The following is a 14,875-nucleotide window of genomic DNA, read 5'->3' on the forward strand; positions in this document are numbered from 1 at the left end:
GGGCCCAGAGAGCCAGGCACCCCTCCAGACACCCTCAAGGTCGATATGTTGGAACTCCTAAAAGTGATGACTACCCCCCTCCCCCACCCCCAGGCCACTGTCCTTTACTACCCCTGCCCTTCTGCTTTCCTCCCTCCTCTTTTAGCTTTCCGTGCCCTGGAATGATGCTGCCGGCTCAGTGCTGAGCAGCTCCCACTGTAGGAGGGATGGACCAGAGGGAAGGAGGTGTCAGAGGGGAGAAGAGGAGAGATAACTGTCTTTTAAATATCCCACCCTGTGAGGGGAGCAGTGCCTGGGCTAGTGCAAGGGACACACACACACACACACACACACACACACACACACACACACAGAGTTTGTGCACCCCATGATCAGAGAGAAAGGCAAGAGCCTTTCATCCATGCGGCGCTGTGGGGGCCCAGGTCAGGAGGGTGTGCGAGGGCTCTGTCCCCCAGGGGCTGGGAGAACCAGTGGAGGAAAGGCAGGCTGGCAACTCACCTTGTCCTGTGTCTTCGGCAGCCTCCCTATCAGAGTGCCCAGGAAGGCAATTACCGTGGCAACGGCAAGGCAGGAGAGGGAGAAGATGGTGATGCTGTGCAGTGAACCTGCCGGGGAGAGGGAGAGGGGTGGGTGCTGGAGGAGTGGAGCTGTGCCCATTGCACACCGTCCTTCTCCCCTTGCCGGTCACCTCCTCTATCACAGTCCCTGGGACGTACCTGGAAGTTACTCGTCTGTGCCACTGCCCCCACTTACAGTCCGTGACCCACCCCTTTCCTGGTGAGCCCTTCCCAAGAGTGCACACACGGTGACCTGCGCTAATGGCACCGAAAAGCAACCCAGATCTCAGAAGTCACTTATGCTGCCCTGTGTGGCTCAGTTGGTGGGAGCGTCGTCCCACACACCAAAAGGTTGCAGGTTTGAGCCCCAGCAGGGGCACGTGTGGGAGGCAACCGATCCATGTTCCTCACATCAATGTTTCTCTCTCTCTCTCTCTCTCTCTCTCTCTCTCTCTCTCTCTCTCTCTTTCCTTCTCCCTCCCTCTCTCTCTTTAAAATCAGTTTTAAAAAGGGAACTATTTATTAAAAATAAAATAAGTAAAAGTCATTTACGTTTCGCTTGGTGCTATTGGGTAACTTTTTTAGGGTAGCAGTTAACTAGGTAAATATTAAAAATCTGTCTTTACGTCACTACTGCATAGTGCTTATACCTACGTTTTTATAATAGCAACAACAACCAAAAAAAAAATAATAAATAATAATAATGGTAAAAAAACATGGATCTCCAACAATGAAGAACTGAATAAAAACTGCTGGTTTAATTCAGCCAGTAAGAGGCATGAGCTCAAACAGTATTTTTTTTTTTTTTAACTTTTAGGTATTTTTTTCTTTTTCTTTAAAAAAAATATATTTTATTGATTTTTTACAGAGAGGAAGAGAGAGGGATAGTGAGTTAGAAACATCATTGAGAGAGAATCATTGATCAGCTGCCTCTTGCACACCCCCCACTGGGGATGTGCCCACAACCAAGGTACATGCCTCTGACCGGAATCGAACCCGCGACCCCTCAGTCTGCAGGCCGACGCTCCATTCACTGAGCCAAACCGGTTTCGGCTCAAACAGTATTTTAATAACACAGGAGGTTGCTCAGAACATAATGTTCAGTGAAGAAACTCGGGATACAGGACTGAATGTTATAAAGTGAATTTCAAAATTTCAAAAAGCAGCAATAAATCTATTAGCTCCCTCCCACTTTGCTCCCCTCTCTTCCGCCCCCCCCCCCTCCCCGCTGAAAAACAAACAAACACATGTGCACAGAATGAGGCCTGGGAATAGCTGCCCTCAGGCTCTAGAGGATTCGAATGATGACCTTTCTGATTTTGATCATATACAGTCCTTCCTACTTAGAAAAAGGCGTTATAAAGGCGCAATCTGCGAGGGGGCAGGGGAAGGCTGGGGGGGGTGGTATGAAACTAGGGGTGACGACAAACGGGTAATGCACACGGTGACCAAGAGCTGCGGGTTTACAGATGCCATGGCGACGGGGGAGGAAGAGCACACGTTTGTGATTCTCCCTTCTCCATGCCGCTGAGACAGTAAAGGGCAAGTGTCCCTGAGGGAAGGCCAGGGTCTGGGGAGGCAGAAAACAGTATGGGGCACGAGGAGGAAGGAGGGGAGGAGGTCAGTGTGACCTTCTTGCCACAGAGCGGGTTTCCAGCCTCTGGCCTGTGGGAACAGGGACAGCAGCTGCGTGGAGCCAAAAGGAGGCAAAAGCTGGCTGCCAGGGCGGACTCGGAATCCTCCTCCAGGTTTTTGGCAACTCGTAAGACCAGCCGTCGTATAGGGTCCCAGAGGGAATGTCATGGGAATGGAGCCTGAGAGCTACTATCTTATTTTCCGCCAGCCCTGCGTTAGAATGAAGGAAGAGGAAGATTCTTCCCTGAGGGCGGTACACCAAAACCCACAGGATTGGGATGGCAGAGGTCCACACCCTCCCCATATCTTAAAGGCTCTGCTAGAAGCCTCAAGAAGCCACTGGGCATGGCCATGCTCAATGAGCAGAGCCTGCTCCTCTTGTCTTCTCTGTTCTGGCCTGGCTGTGGGGAGGGGAGCGCGGGGCAGGTGGAGGTGGAGGAGCTGGGCAGGCCTGGTACCGACCTAATCGTAGGAAGGAGAAGAAGAGCATCCAGAACAGACCCAGCAGCGGCGCGAATATGGCCTGGTTGACGGCGGCCATGTGGATCTGCTCGTTGAGCTTGGTGGGCACGTAGGAGTAGTACATGTTATAGCGGTCCGAGATGTGCTTCATGCACAGGTACAGCAGCCCTGGGGCCGGAAAACAGAGCCACACTCAGTGGCTGCTCCCCTTGCCCCCCCATCCCCGTCGAGGCTCATGCTATCCCGAAGTCCCCACACTACTGAGAAGTCAGAGCAGCAAGGGCCGAGGACAGGCTGTGGCTGCCCCGTGGTGCCTACCTCTGGCATCTTCCCGTGAGCCCCAGAACCTATTCTGCCAACTCAGGGAAGAGTCATTCACTCATGCATTCACTTAACAAATGTTCCGTGCCCCCTCCACCTCCTGACCTGGCCCTGACACCTCTGCCCAGCTGACAGGCCATCCCATCCCACCCCAGGTTTCCTCCCGTTCCCGGACATGGGACTCATGTTGTGGGACTCGACTCCTCCTCCTTCCAGACGGAGGGTGCGTAGCCTGGTTATGCCTGAGGGGTGACTCACCGAAAGGGACAATGACGGGGCAGGTGATGCTGTACGCCACCACCACGCTGAAGACGTTTATCATCCACGCATACTCACGCCCGAACTGGAACTCCGAGGCCTGGTCCTGGGCAGGAAGCAGGAGTCACCGAAGGGGGCCCGGCTGCTCCTGGGGCTCTGTATTGGTCTGGGAGCTGGTCGGCAGCCTGCCTTCCAAGCCGAAGAAGCACCCCTTCCCCCATACCCTCCACACTCGGGGCTTCCAGGAGGCCCCCTTCCCGATGCCCTCCCAAGGGCCACGCGGAGGGCTGTGCTTAGGGGAGAGCCGGCCCTCACCTTCCTGATGTGGACTCTCGCTGGCTCCGACTGGGAGAAGAAGAGGCGGGTGCTGTACAGCACAAGGGACCCCGGGCGCAACATATCCATGCCAGTGCCAAACAGAGATGACGTGATCACGTAGTTGACGAAGAAGGCGCCGTTGTCCGGCAGGAACACACACCTGGGCACGGTGAGGGTGGGAGGCAGCAGCAGAGCCAGAGGAGAGGGCAAGGCAGAGGTGTGAGAGGGAGGAGGAGAGGGAGCAAAGAAAGGAACCAAAGGGGTGGGGATGATGTATTTCAAAACTGAGACTCCCAATGTTTGTAACCCTAAACTTAAAAAAACAAAATCAACATTGGTTGGACATCCAACATTACCTGCCTATTGCCTTGTCAAGATGGGGAGAACAAGGTTCCTACACATGCGTTCTCAGCTCAGTTTAAGTGACAAGGGCCGTCTGGACCAGGGATGGGGATGGTGTCCGTAAAAATGTGGATATTTTGGGCGACACATGTGCTGGCTTTATCTAAAGCAGGCTCTTTGACCTGGACCACACACCCTGGAGAGTCCACAGGTAGACTTTGAGGGGGAGATGGGAGTTTCTGTGATTTTAAATGGGGAAAAAATAGCCTTAGCTGGTTTGGCTCAATGGATAGAGTGTCATCGGTCTATGGACTGAAGGGGTCACAGGTTCAGTTCTGATCAAGGGCACATCCCTGGGTTGCTGGCTCGATCCCCAGTACAGGAGGCCGCCTATTAATGACTCTCTCCCATCATTGATGTTTCTATCTCTCTCCCTCTCCCTTCCTCTCTGAAGTCAGTAAAAATATATTAAATGGAGAAAAATTACATCTTTATTTCCACTAACTTCTTACCGCAATTCAGCATTTCCTCCCTTTAAGAACCTGAACAAGGAACCACGGCCACGTGAGCCACATTGTTTTCTGTGACGCTGAAGTCATTGCTGACATCTCCCAGTATCATGTGGGCTGATTCCCACTTCAAAACGATGCTAGTTATCGGGCATGTCACTACACTCTGCCCGACTGAAAATTTCCTCTCTGCCTACGACGTGTATTTGAGATCACTAGCCAACTTCAGCCTGGAGTCATTCCGCCACCTAATGGCCACGCTGCCTGGTCTCACACTGGTGCCCCCATCTACACAGTTCTGTCGCCTTCCTTAAAAAGAGAAGTCAGAGCCAAAACCGGTTTGGCTCAGTGGTAGAGCGTCGGTCTGCGGACTGAAAGGTCCCGGGTTCGATTCCGGTCAAGGGCATGTACCTTGGTTGCGGGCACATCCCCGGTAGGGGGTGTGCAAGAGGCAGCTGGTTGATGTTTCTCTCTCATCGACATTTCTAGCTCTCTATCTCTCTCCCTTCCTCTCTGTAAAAAATCAATAAAATATATATTTAAAAAAAAGAAGAAAAAAAAAGAGAAGTCAGAGAGCCCTGGGCATATTTCAGAACTCCTTCAACAGCTCTCCTTCGATGGCATCAGAGTTGTCATGAACCCCCAGTGCTTTTCTTCCTCACATATAAACCGCGTTCAAGGTGTAAAGGAGCCAAAGATGAACTCCTTCAGCTTTGGAAAGCATCTACAATCGATTGCAATTTGCAGAAAGTATCGAAACCTTGGAGGATTCTGGAGCTCGCTCTACAGAGCAAGCTATGGAAGCTTAGGTGTCATTTGCAGCATTATTTCTTTGCACATGGGGGTTTTCAACATCGGAAATCTTACAAATAAAAAATAAAGTTGCAATTGGCTGGATGTCCAACACGATCTGCCTGTTGCCTTGTCAAAGATGGCCCCCAACATCCATCTAATAGTCTTCTTCCCGCTAAGTGATATCAGCGTCCACATGGATGCTGCTGAAACAATCAAGTGTCACTTTAGCTTGCCTACTTCTCAAATGCATTGTCCTGCCATGAAATGTGCTACAAAGACTGTGTTACCAATTTGATTTTTAAATTGTTGGAGAACTAGGCTTCAGTGCAGCTGCTATTCTTTGTAACCCAGGTATTTTGTGTATTTAAAGACGTATACTTCGAGTATATGTAAAACTGGCCAAACCTGAACAAGTCCTGTGAGTTGTTTCAATGTCAATTACCTGGTTATGATATTGTACTAGAGTCATGCAAGATATTACCATTGGGAGACCCTGGATGAAGGGAACACAGGGCACTTTGGAGGAGGGGGGACAATTTCCCTGTGAATCTACAATTATTTAAAAAGATTCAGAGAAGGGGCCCTGGCTTTACCAGATTGCCCCGGGAGTCCACACACAGTAAAGGTTAAGAGGCTGCCTAATGAGGGTGCCTGCATGCATTCATGTCTACCTGTGTGAACAAGTAAAGGGTGCACCTATCTACATCCTGGTGCGAACCCATAGAGCCCCAGTGCACACTGGGAGTGCACCTGCAACATGCACTCGAGTACTCACTGGAACCTGATGGTTGCCTCTTCCAGGTAGTAGATGTCATAGAACCAGCGGAGTAAGACATCCAAACTAGAAGCAAGAACAAGGCAGGCCCTTTATTGGATGAATTTTTGAACCAAGGCTGTGGGTTCAGTTCTTCTTGGACTGACTTCCCTTGTCCAAGTCCCAAAGACTCTTGAACTCTAATATTCTAGCTGGCCAGCTCACACTGCCTCTCCTCCTTCCTAATGTTGGGCCATCCTGCCCCTAGCCATTGGCCTTTCAGCTCAAGGCCATCTCCTTTAGCAAAATTTCTCCCACAGCTATTCCTCCTACAGTGCTCTCTCTCCTTCTGAATTTCTATTGCGTGGTCCCCAGTTTGGGCTTTCAGTTAGCTGGGAGGCCTGACTTGTCACCCCAGCTTGAAGGTAAGCTCTGTGAGGGCAGAGTTTATGGCTGACACCTTAGAGTTAGCATGATACCTGGGACATGCTAGGCTCATGGCAGGCCCCCTGGACTGCCAATCGAGGAATGGATTTGCAGCAACTACAGGTAGACCTACAGTATTTGAAAGAGGAGGTTCCAACTCTAAGCTAAGAAAGGAGAAATAATTAGAGGAGAGGTACCTGGTCAGTCCCATAGAGGGCAGAATGATCACCATGAACACGAGAAAGATGTAGCACTTATACACAATGACCAGATTCTGATCTGAACTGGAAGGGAACAGAGATTCATTGGTGAGTGAGATATGGTAAGAACCAAAGGCTTAAAACTACAGAAGGAAGAGACAGAGGGAGAGACCACTACCTGGCCTAGAAAATCCATTTACTAGCGCATACCAATGCCTTCTCCATGAGCACTGTGAGGTGTGTTGTGACTGGCAGCAGCAGGAAAGCATCACATGATCAACTAGTGATATCTCCCCTGGGCCCAGGAAGGGGAGGCATATGTGCCACACACTTGACATCTGTTAAAGGGACATTACCAGCGATATTCAAAATATCTTTGGCGTTTCGATGACCAACATAAGCCCTGTTCTTGGCCACAGGAGAGACCAGTAAGGATTTGTTAGGACAAACCTCCTGGCTTGCTGCCTGGTAGGATGGTAGGAACCTTGGTGCAGGAAATAACTTTTGAGACCCATGTAGCAGCCCTCAGGCCAAAGCAGGTCCACCTGCCCAGGATATAAGCAATACTTCCTATCCAGTTAACCACCATAGAACTATTAGGGCTCACCAATGGGAAACTGTTCCTGATTGATTACAATGTGGGCCCTGTATGGGCCAGGTGGATCCACAGTCAGTGTGAATTCACGGGCTCCTCTGCGCTGGCCATTGCAGCCTTCTGTACATTCTCCAAACCAGTCCTGCTCATTCCTCTCTGCCTACAGCTCCACCCTGTCAGTGCATGACTGGAAGCTCTCACCTGGTTTTAGCCCCACATCTCTTTATACAGTGGCCCTATCTCAGCATGCCTGAGGCCAAAGGCCCAGAGACAATGCAGCCTGCCCCTTACCCTTTTGGGATAGCTTTGGTTATCCAATCCCATTCCTTAGGCCAGATGGGAGTACAGAGCTAGTGGGTGTCGGGGGGAGGGCAGGGGAAGGGATGGGAAGAACAGGTCTTGGAGAAGAGGCCCCAGCTCACCTGGTCCAGTGGGCCTCCAGGAAGGCAGAGAAGAAGACAATCAGAGGCATTACCACTGTAAAGGTCCAGAGCATCAGGGAGGGGAAGAACTGGGTTATGATGGGGCTCTGCAGGGGCAGGGCAGAAGAGGGAGAGAGACATCAGTGCAAGAAGGCCCCTTCCCTTTCCAGGCCTCCTCTGCCTTCTCCAGCACATCTGGCCTCTTCTCCAGCTCAGTCCCAGTGCAGGACTGGTTTCCTTGAGCTGCACAATGGGCCTGGCCTTTCTTACCTGCCTTCCTGGCCGGGGGTCAGCCTGGCTGGGGGCACGCAGAGGCTCCCATCCTAAGGTCAAGTGACATCCAAGGTCATAGACCTTCTATGCTAAGGTCACTGGAGGGGCAGCCTGGACCAGAGTCAGCTGCTGTCACTCATGTGTCATACCTCGGGGAGACGACACTGTCTTTAATGTAATGCTGTATGATAAGTGGAAAAAAGGGGGAGGATGTGAATAAAGAATCTCCAGGGAGCCCAGCCTGCATGGCTCAGTGGATGAACATCGACCTATGAACCAGGAGGTCACGGTTTGATTCCAGATCAAGGCACATGCCTGGGCTGTGGGCTTGATTCCTGGTGTGGGGTGTGCAGGAGTCAGCAGCGATCGGTGATTCTCATCATTGATTGTTCTCTCTCTCTCCTTCTCCAATCCTCTCTGAGATCAATAATATGTATAAAGAATCCCCAGGGAGAGCTGTGGAGCTCCTGCCTGGAGCCTATTGTGAAGATGAAAAGGAGGGCCCAAGTAAGAGAGAGAGAGAGAGAGAGAGAGAGAGAGAGAGAGAGAGAGAGAGGGAGAGAGACTGGAATAGGGGTGAGAATAATCTGAAAAGAAGCCTTTTAAGCCCATGATAACACCCTGAGGTTACTATTATAGAATTTGGAATAGGCCAGTTTGGTTCCTGGACCTCCTGGAACATGGAGCATTCTCTGACTCAGGAATGGCTCCTGTGGGCCCAGCACTCCCATCTTGGAAGTGAGAGACCCAATACAGATCTGGGGTGTTCCTTTTCCCAGAGAGCTGTGCTTGAGCTCATCTCATTCTTTCCACCCTCAACCCTATCCCTCAAACACAGGCCCAGATCTAGAATGTGGGGGGAACAGAGCTGCCACACCTGCCACGCCCTCTGCTGCTCCCCCTTTACGGTTAGGCCTGGGTGGTGGATCTAAAAGAAGCTCTTTGAGCCCATGATTGATAGACCATTCTTTCCCTCCAAACTCACTCCAGAACCTCTCTGCAGCTCCCCCACTCTCCCTTTGCTTCTCAGTCCCATTCCCTAAGATGGGCAGCGATGAGTATTCATCCCCTTTAGAACAAAGGAAACTCCATGCCACCATTCACCCTGATGCCACCTCCACCAAAGTGTTGGTGCATGGGCTCTGGATCCATGTCCCCATGGGCCCCCCACTCCATCCTCCTCTGAATTCTTCCTTCACCTCCCTGGCGCCCCAGGCTGGCCTGAGCAGAGGGGGTACCTGTAGCTTCTCCAGGGGCCGGGTGACGTTATACATGTCGATGGTGGTGATGACGATGGCGGGCGTGGTGAGGAAGAAAAAGAAGAGGAAGAGGAAGGTGTTGATTATGATGAAGCGGATCCACCATTTGTAGCGGCGGACAGACAGGTGTTTCCTGGGAGGGATGGACGAAAAGAGATGCCCTTAGGACCCCAGGTCCCAGCCCTTTGACAGAGCCCACATGCTATTTCCTGCATGACAGCTGTGGGCCAGGCTGCCCTAGTCTCATTCAGCCTCTTGGACCTAGACCTGCATGCTACTTCCCTGGTGAGCAAAATAAGTAAGTAAGTAAGTAAGTAAATAAATAAATAAAAATAAAAATAGATGCGTTCTCGCTGCAGGAAAAGCCTTTTCCCCAGGAGTTGGTGCCATCCTCACTTGTGGTGGGGTGGGCTCGGGGGTGGCAGAGGCTGAGGTGCTCAGGAGAGGATATGGCTCAGCCCCAGAGGGGGCTGTAAATGGGCAACAAAGTGGGCCTGATTCTTCTCCCATCCTGTTTCCCGTTGCCCTCTTTAGTCTCAAAGGAGAGGGGGTGGAAGAGGGGGCTTACCAAATAATGTCTTTGGGGTGTGGGGCAAAGGTAACCCTCCAGCGGTGGGATTTGATGGTGGTGGTCATGGAGGACTGTTGGGGGTACACCCCACACGGGGCGAACTTGTAGTCCCTTACGATGCTGCCGAGATGGAAGAAGGAGACAGAAGTCTAGGGGTGAAGAGGAAGGGCTTGGGGGGTTTTATGCCAGGGTTCCTCAGGTGGGGCCTCATACACTCCCTGGGGCCTCTTGAAGCCTTGGCTATGTCTCCCAGGCCCTTCGAGGTGGGCAGATCCTGAAGTCTAGTCACTGGAGGAAAGGGGTGCCCAGAAAGGGAGGGGACCACATGACTCTCAGTTAATGTCTTGGCCCCTTGACAGCAGAGACACCAAGACATGTTCTTTCTCAGAGCTTGTCAGGGGAAGCATTCATTTCACCCTCATCCGAATGTCAGTATCTACCAATCACGGAGTTCTTTCTGTGCGCCCAGCACTGTGCTCACTGATGATTAACATAATCCCAATGGTACAGATTACTAAATTGAGGTGCCTGAAGACATAGGCAAAGAGGACCCCATCTCGGCCTTCTCCTCCACACTTCTGCCATCATTAACGATGCCTCGTAACATAAGAAGTGTAGTCTTATGCAATGTTTCATAGAACACACACACTAATTAGAACATGCATCCTTTCTTAAGTCCCTGGGAGCTGGACAGGGAAGATCTAAATAAGCAGATTGGACAGATAAGAAATTTGAGATTTGCAAAGTTGCACACAATTATTCGTGACTAAATGCTAGGCTATCCCACTGCTCCTTTGTAGGGCTGGGTGGGCGAGGACAGTGTTGTCCATGATCAGTCTCCTCAGGGAGAGGTGGGCTCCCCGCAACCCTCAAGAGACAGATTCTGGGGCTCTCATCCTACGGATCTAAGGATCCTTCCAGAACATTCTAGAGTGGACATAATCTACTCCCTATCAAGGTGGGGCTGCTAGAGTCTGAGGCACAGGAGAGAGGAGGCTGAAGGCCAGGAGTGGGGAAGCCTGCAGCAGGAGAGGAGAAATGCAAGTTGGGTTTCTCTACTCTGACCGTCACTTGTGGTGAGGAGCGGATAATAAGTGATGAGGGAGAAAATGGATGTCATTCTTGTCCCAGAAGAGGAACCAGGAGTTCAAAGGCTACTCTGACCACCCCCGTGGTGCAGGAAGGACATAGGGGAGTGAGGTGCTCAGGGCCTGGTATAACCAGAGCCAAGCTGAGCCGGCCCCCTGGGGGAGGGGGGAGGGTGTGGCCCGGCTCTGGGCAGGAGATGGCGCTGCCTGTGAGGAAGTGCAGGGGCTGGGGAGGGCAGGATATTGCAAACTGGAGAGAGGCCCCCCCCCCCCCCCCCAGGCTGCTTGGCTGAAATTCAGGGAAGGAGGTAGCTTCAGAGAAGCAGAGGCCCACTCCTGGGACGGGGCATTCACCGCGTCGACATCTTGACGTCCTGGAAGGTGACAAAGATCAGGTCCAGGCGCTTCATCGGAACGCGGCTGAGCTCGGCGTTGAACTCATCGGTCAGCTGCTCCTCCAGCTCACTGTAATATTGCTCTGCATCTACCTGGGTGAGAGGGGCCCTCAGAGCCGGGGGCAGAGCCCTAGAAAGGTCTCGCATGGACATGGGGCAGAGGGCCCCAGGCCTCTATTCATCCCCAGCTCCCAGGGAAGCCTGGCTCAGGACCCCGTTGGGCTCAAAGGACCCAACTCTAGAACAGGAAGAGGCTTCGACTCTAAAACCAGCTCCCTGCTTCTAGGTCTGGGGAAGGTGAGGCACAGCTGGGGGTTAGGAGTGAGTGCTTTCGGACATTGGGTGGACTCCAGAGGAGTGAAAGAGTACGTTTGCAGCATTTTCGGGAAAGGGGGTTGATTCTTTCTCTGGACTAGAGCTCAGTGCTGCCCTGAGGTAGGTGTTCGAGGCTTGAGGCTGCCTTCTAGCCAGATTGGATGGGTGATAAGATGAAGCCCACTGCCTTCAAGTGTTCCTGTCCTATCTCTTTGAAAGCCCGAGGCCTGGCAGGCTACAACAGCCTGCTGTTTTCCTTCTGGTCCTCCCATCCAAGACTAGAAGTGGGACAGAGCAAGCTTCCCTGGTCCCTCCTCTACATTCTCTAAGGGAGGCAAGAAGGGTGGGGAGGAAGGGAGGGCCTGGGGCCTGAGGGTGCATGTTGGGCCACTTCCTGAGCCCTGGACAGAGCCTGGAGACCCAGGGCCCCAAGCCCTTCCTCTGTTGTGTCCCCGGATACCTGTGCCACTTACCTCTTTGAAGCAGGTCCAACATTTGCAAAAGCACAGGCGGGAACAGGGGTGGATCCTGATCATCACCCTCCCATGCTTCTTGGTCTTGGCTGTGTAGTAGAGGCGGCCCCGCATCGCATGGCGCCTGTCAGCCAGCAGGAAATGGGGAGCAGGAGGGCCTTGTAGTCAGGGGCCAGCGGAGCCACATCCTCCCATTCCATCCCCACCCCAGATGTAGACGTCTCGCTGCAGCCTCACCTCTGATCGTCCAAGTCAATGAGGTCCTTGACGTCATAGCAGAAGTGGACTCTGGTCACTACGCATCCTGGATAGGCCTCGCTGCAGCCACAAATATGGATGCTGAGCCAGCTGTGGGGCTGAGGATGTGCCACCCCACCCTGGGCCAGAGCTACAGCCCACAGAGCTGGGGGCTCAGCTGTCTGTGGTTCCTGGGTCTTGGATGAAGAATCCACCTCTTGCTCTTAAAGCTACACTTCGGGGTTGATCCCTGTAATCTGAGATTTGCCACATCCTTCCCAGATGACCAAGAACAGGGCCCAGGGGCAGAGCCGAATGGCTGCTCGTGGAGAGATAATTAGCTTCTGAGGCTGGACACTTGGGTCACAAAAGATGCCCCAAGATGACCTATCCTAGGTGACTGTGGCCCAGGAACACCCTGGGCTCATAGTTAGAGCAACGAGGTAAAGGAAAACTAGCTCCCCCTGACACCCATATTATGTAGGGAACCCCTGACTTTAGAAACCCCGCTGTAGCTCTAAGACTCCCCCATTCTGAAAGGATGATCCTTAGCCCAGTCCAGGGCGAGCCACCACCTGAGGTGTCTCTCCCCTCACCCTCCTGTGCTGACTCATTACCCACATAAGAATCCAGGCAGGGTTACTGGGAGGAGGCAATCCATGCTCAATGCACCCAACCCACTTACTGAAAATGCTTTATGATGAGATCAGGGTCTTGGATCTCTATGGGGACATAGGTGATCATCAGTGTTCTGTTGACCTAGGTAGGGAAGTTACATGGAGAAGGAAGACTGCTCACTCAGGACCCGAATGCCTGGGGCTTCGGGGGCCCTGCAGCATCTGGAGCAGGCCTGCTACTTACCATGCCTGGCAGGCAGAAGCCTTTGGGGTGACCTTTTAGGGGTATGTGGATTGGGGTTCTGGGGTGAGGCCAAGCTAATCAGTTTTTCAGTATGGATGGCCTTGAAGGAGTGGATTCCACTCCACCGAACCTTTGAAAGGCTGAGGGCGAGGAGCCAGGGATGTTCCTCTGTGCTGGTTCCCTTCCCCACCGGAGCCACACCACTTGCATGCCCCTCCCCTTGCAGTGCCTGCCCACCGCCCCTCACTCGCCTCACATCCCAAAGACCCCCAAGCACTGCGAACACAGGGGCTCTTTCCAGACCTTGGCAGCTTGCCCAGCCCACGTGCAGAGCAAGGAGTGAAGAGTTAAAGCCCCAAACACTGCGCCCAGCCAGCGATGGACAGGGAATAGGTGGGAAAATGCACCCGACTGATCTCCACTGGCTTGAGAAACTCTAGGGCACACACTCAGAGTTTCCCATGGGATTAGGGGTCGGCTCCCACAGTCGTGAATTGCCTCTTCCAGCCTCTTCAACAGAAGTCTTTCCTCCAAGTCCCACTGCCCTTGGGTCCCGTGGTCTTTTTTGGGATCGCCTCCCAAATAAACCAAAGCTACTCAGATCCTTATCTCGGGGTCTGTGGGGTCTTCATGGGAGATGGGGTAGGGATAACCCAAACTAAGACAGTGGGGAGACACGGGGGCAGGACATAGGGTTTCTGAATTTAGGAAGACTCTGGAAGGCAAAGGAGGTTGGGTATGGCTGGAGTGGGCCAGGCTAGTGAAAATATTTACCCAGTTCAGCAGGGGTCACTGGCCACTTAGGATGCCAGGCCCTGCTGGGCCAGGGGTTTCTTAACTTTGGAGTTTTCAGATGGTGAGGAGGTCCAGGGGTCCCTAGAGAGGGGACGGGCAGCCAGGGTGCAGGGTTGGGAGGTACCAGGGAGCAGCTATTCACCAACCAGTTTGGAAGTGATTCAGTGGTTTCACAACCACTGAAGTTCAGAGGGTTAGGGGGAGACTTCTCCCCATTGGGTGCAGAATGTGCCCCGCTGAGAAGCCTTTGAGGCTGAGGGTGGGAGGTCCAGCTGGGGAGGGGCTCCAGCTGGAAGGGAGCCATTCTGGCAGCTCTTTTCACTTACCTTAGAGCTCCTCTTGGGCATAAACCCTAAGCAATGATGAGCCATGAAGAAGAGGTTGATGATGAAGTACAAGAAGGCAAAGAAGCTGTGCAGCCACAGGATCTTACTACTGCCAGGGGGGAGACACAGGAGGTTGAAATGCCCTCTCCCACCCACAGTCTCCCCAGGACCCCCTCTCCAACCCACAGTCTCCCCGGGACCTCCTCTCCCACCCAGTCTCCCCGGGACCTCCTCTCCCACCCAGTCTCCCAAAGGACCTCCTCTCTCATCCACAGTCTCCCCAGGACCTCCTCTCTCACCCAGTCTCCCCAGGGCACCCCTCTCCCACCCACAGTCTCCTCAAGACATCCCTCCATTGCTTCCAGACACTTGGCTCCTTGGAAGGGACAGCAATGGCTAGAGGAAGTGTCCCGTTCCAGCTAATGAAGCCAACATTCATTAAGTGCTTACTATATGCCAGATCCAGGGTGGGACTAGATGCTTTATCTACATTTCTCACTAGATTCTCACACCAGGTGACTATCTTGGTGTCACCCTGAAGGTCAGGGTGATATGTGATCTGCCTGAAGTTCCTCCTAGCCATAGCAGCAGCCCTTGGACTCTTTACCGCTATGTCATGCTGCCAGTGGCTGTGGCTCAGATCCCCACAGCTACCCGAACTCTGGGATGTGGGAATCTGCAGGCCTGG

The 14,875-nt window shown here is 52.8% G+C and overlaps 1 protein-coding gene across 5 annotated transcripts in view; it reads right to left on the reverse strand.

The window, feature by feature from the left end:
• TMEM63C (transmembrane protein 63C) overlaps positions 1–14,875 on the reverse strand; it is a 59,069-nt gene that overhangs the window by 4,368 nt on the left and 39,826 nt on the right. For all 5 annotated transcript variants that reach the window (XM_045577910.1, XM_045577849.1, XM_045577899.1 and 2 more), the window contains exons 10-23: positions 14,188–14,296; positions 12,891–12,964; positions 12,206–12,286; positions 11,969–12,092; positions 11,140–11,273; positions 9,695–9,817; positions 9,106–9,259; positions 7,595–7,701; positions 6,575–6,661; positions 5,973–6,038; positions 3,549–3,711; positions 3,234–3,339; positions 2,655–2,822; positions 499–605 (exon numbers count right to left, since the gene is read on the reverse strand). In XM_045577910.1, the coding sequence (XP_045433866.1) occupies positions 499–605; positions 2,655–2,822; positions 3,234–3,339; positions 3,549–3,711; positions 5,973–6,038; positions 6,575–6,661; positions 7,595–7,701; positions 9,106–9,259; positions 9,695–9,817; positions 11,140–11,273; positions 11,969–12,092; positions 12,206–12,286; positions 12,891–12,964; positions 14,188–14,296 (1,603 nt within the window). The remainder of the gene's footprint in view (positions 1–498; positions 606–2,654; positions 2,823–3,233; positions 3,340–3,548; positions 3,712–5,972; positions 6,039–6,574; positions 6,662–7,594; positions 7,702–9,105; positions 9,260–9,694; positions 9,818–11,139; positions 11,274–11,968; positions 12,093–12,205; positions 12,287–12,890; positions 12,965–14,187; positions 14,297–14,875) is intronic.

This window comes from Pipistrellus kuhlii, unplaced genomic scaffold, assembly GCF_014108245.1.
Source record: "Pipistrellus kuhlii isolate mPipKuh1 unplaced genomic scaffold, mPipKuh1.p scaffold_m20_p_1, whole genome shotgun sequence".
In the NCBI taxonomy this organism is placed as follows: Eukaryota; Metazoa; Chordata; class Mammalia; order Chiroptera; family Vespertilionidae; genus Pipistrellus; species Pipistrellus kuhlii.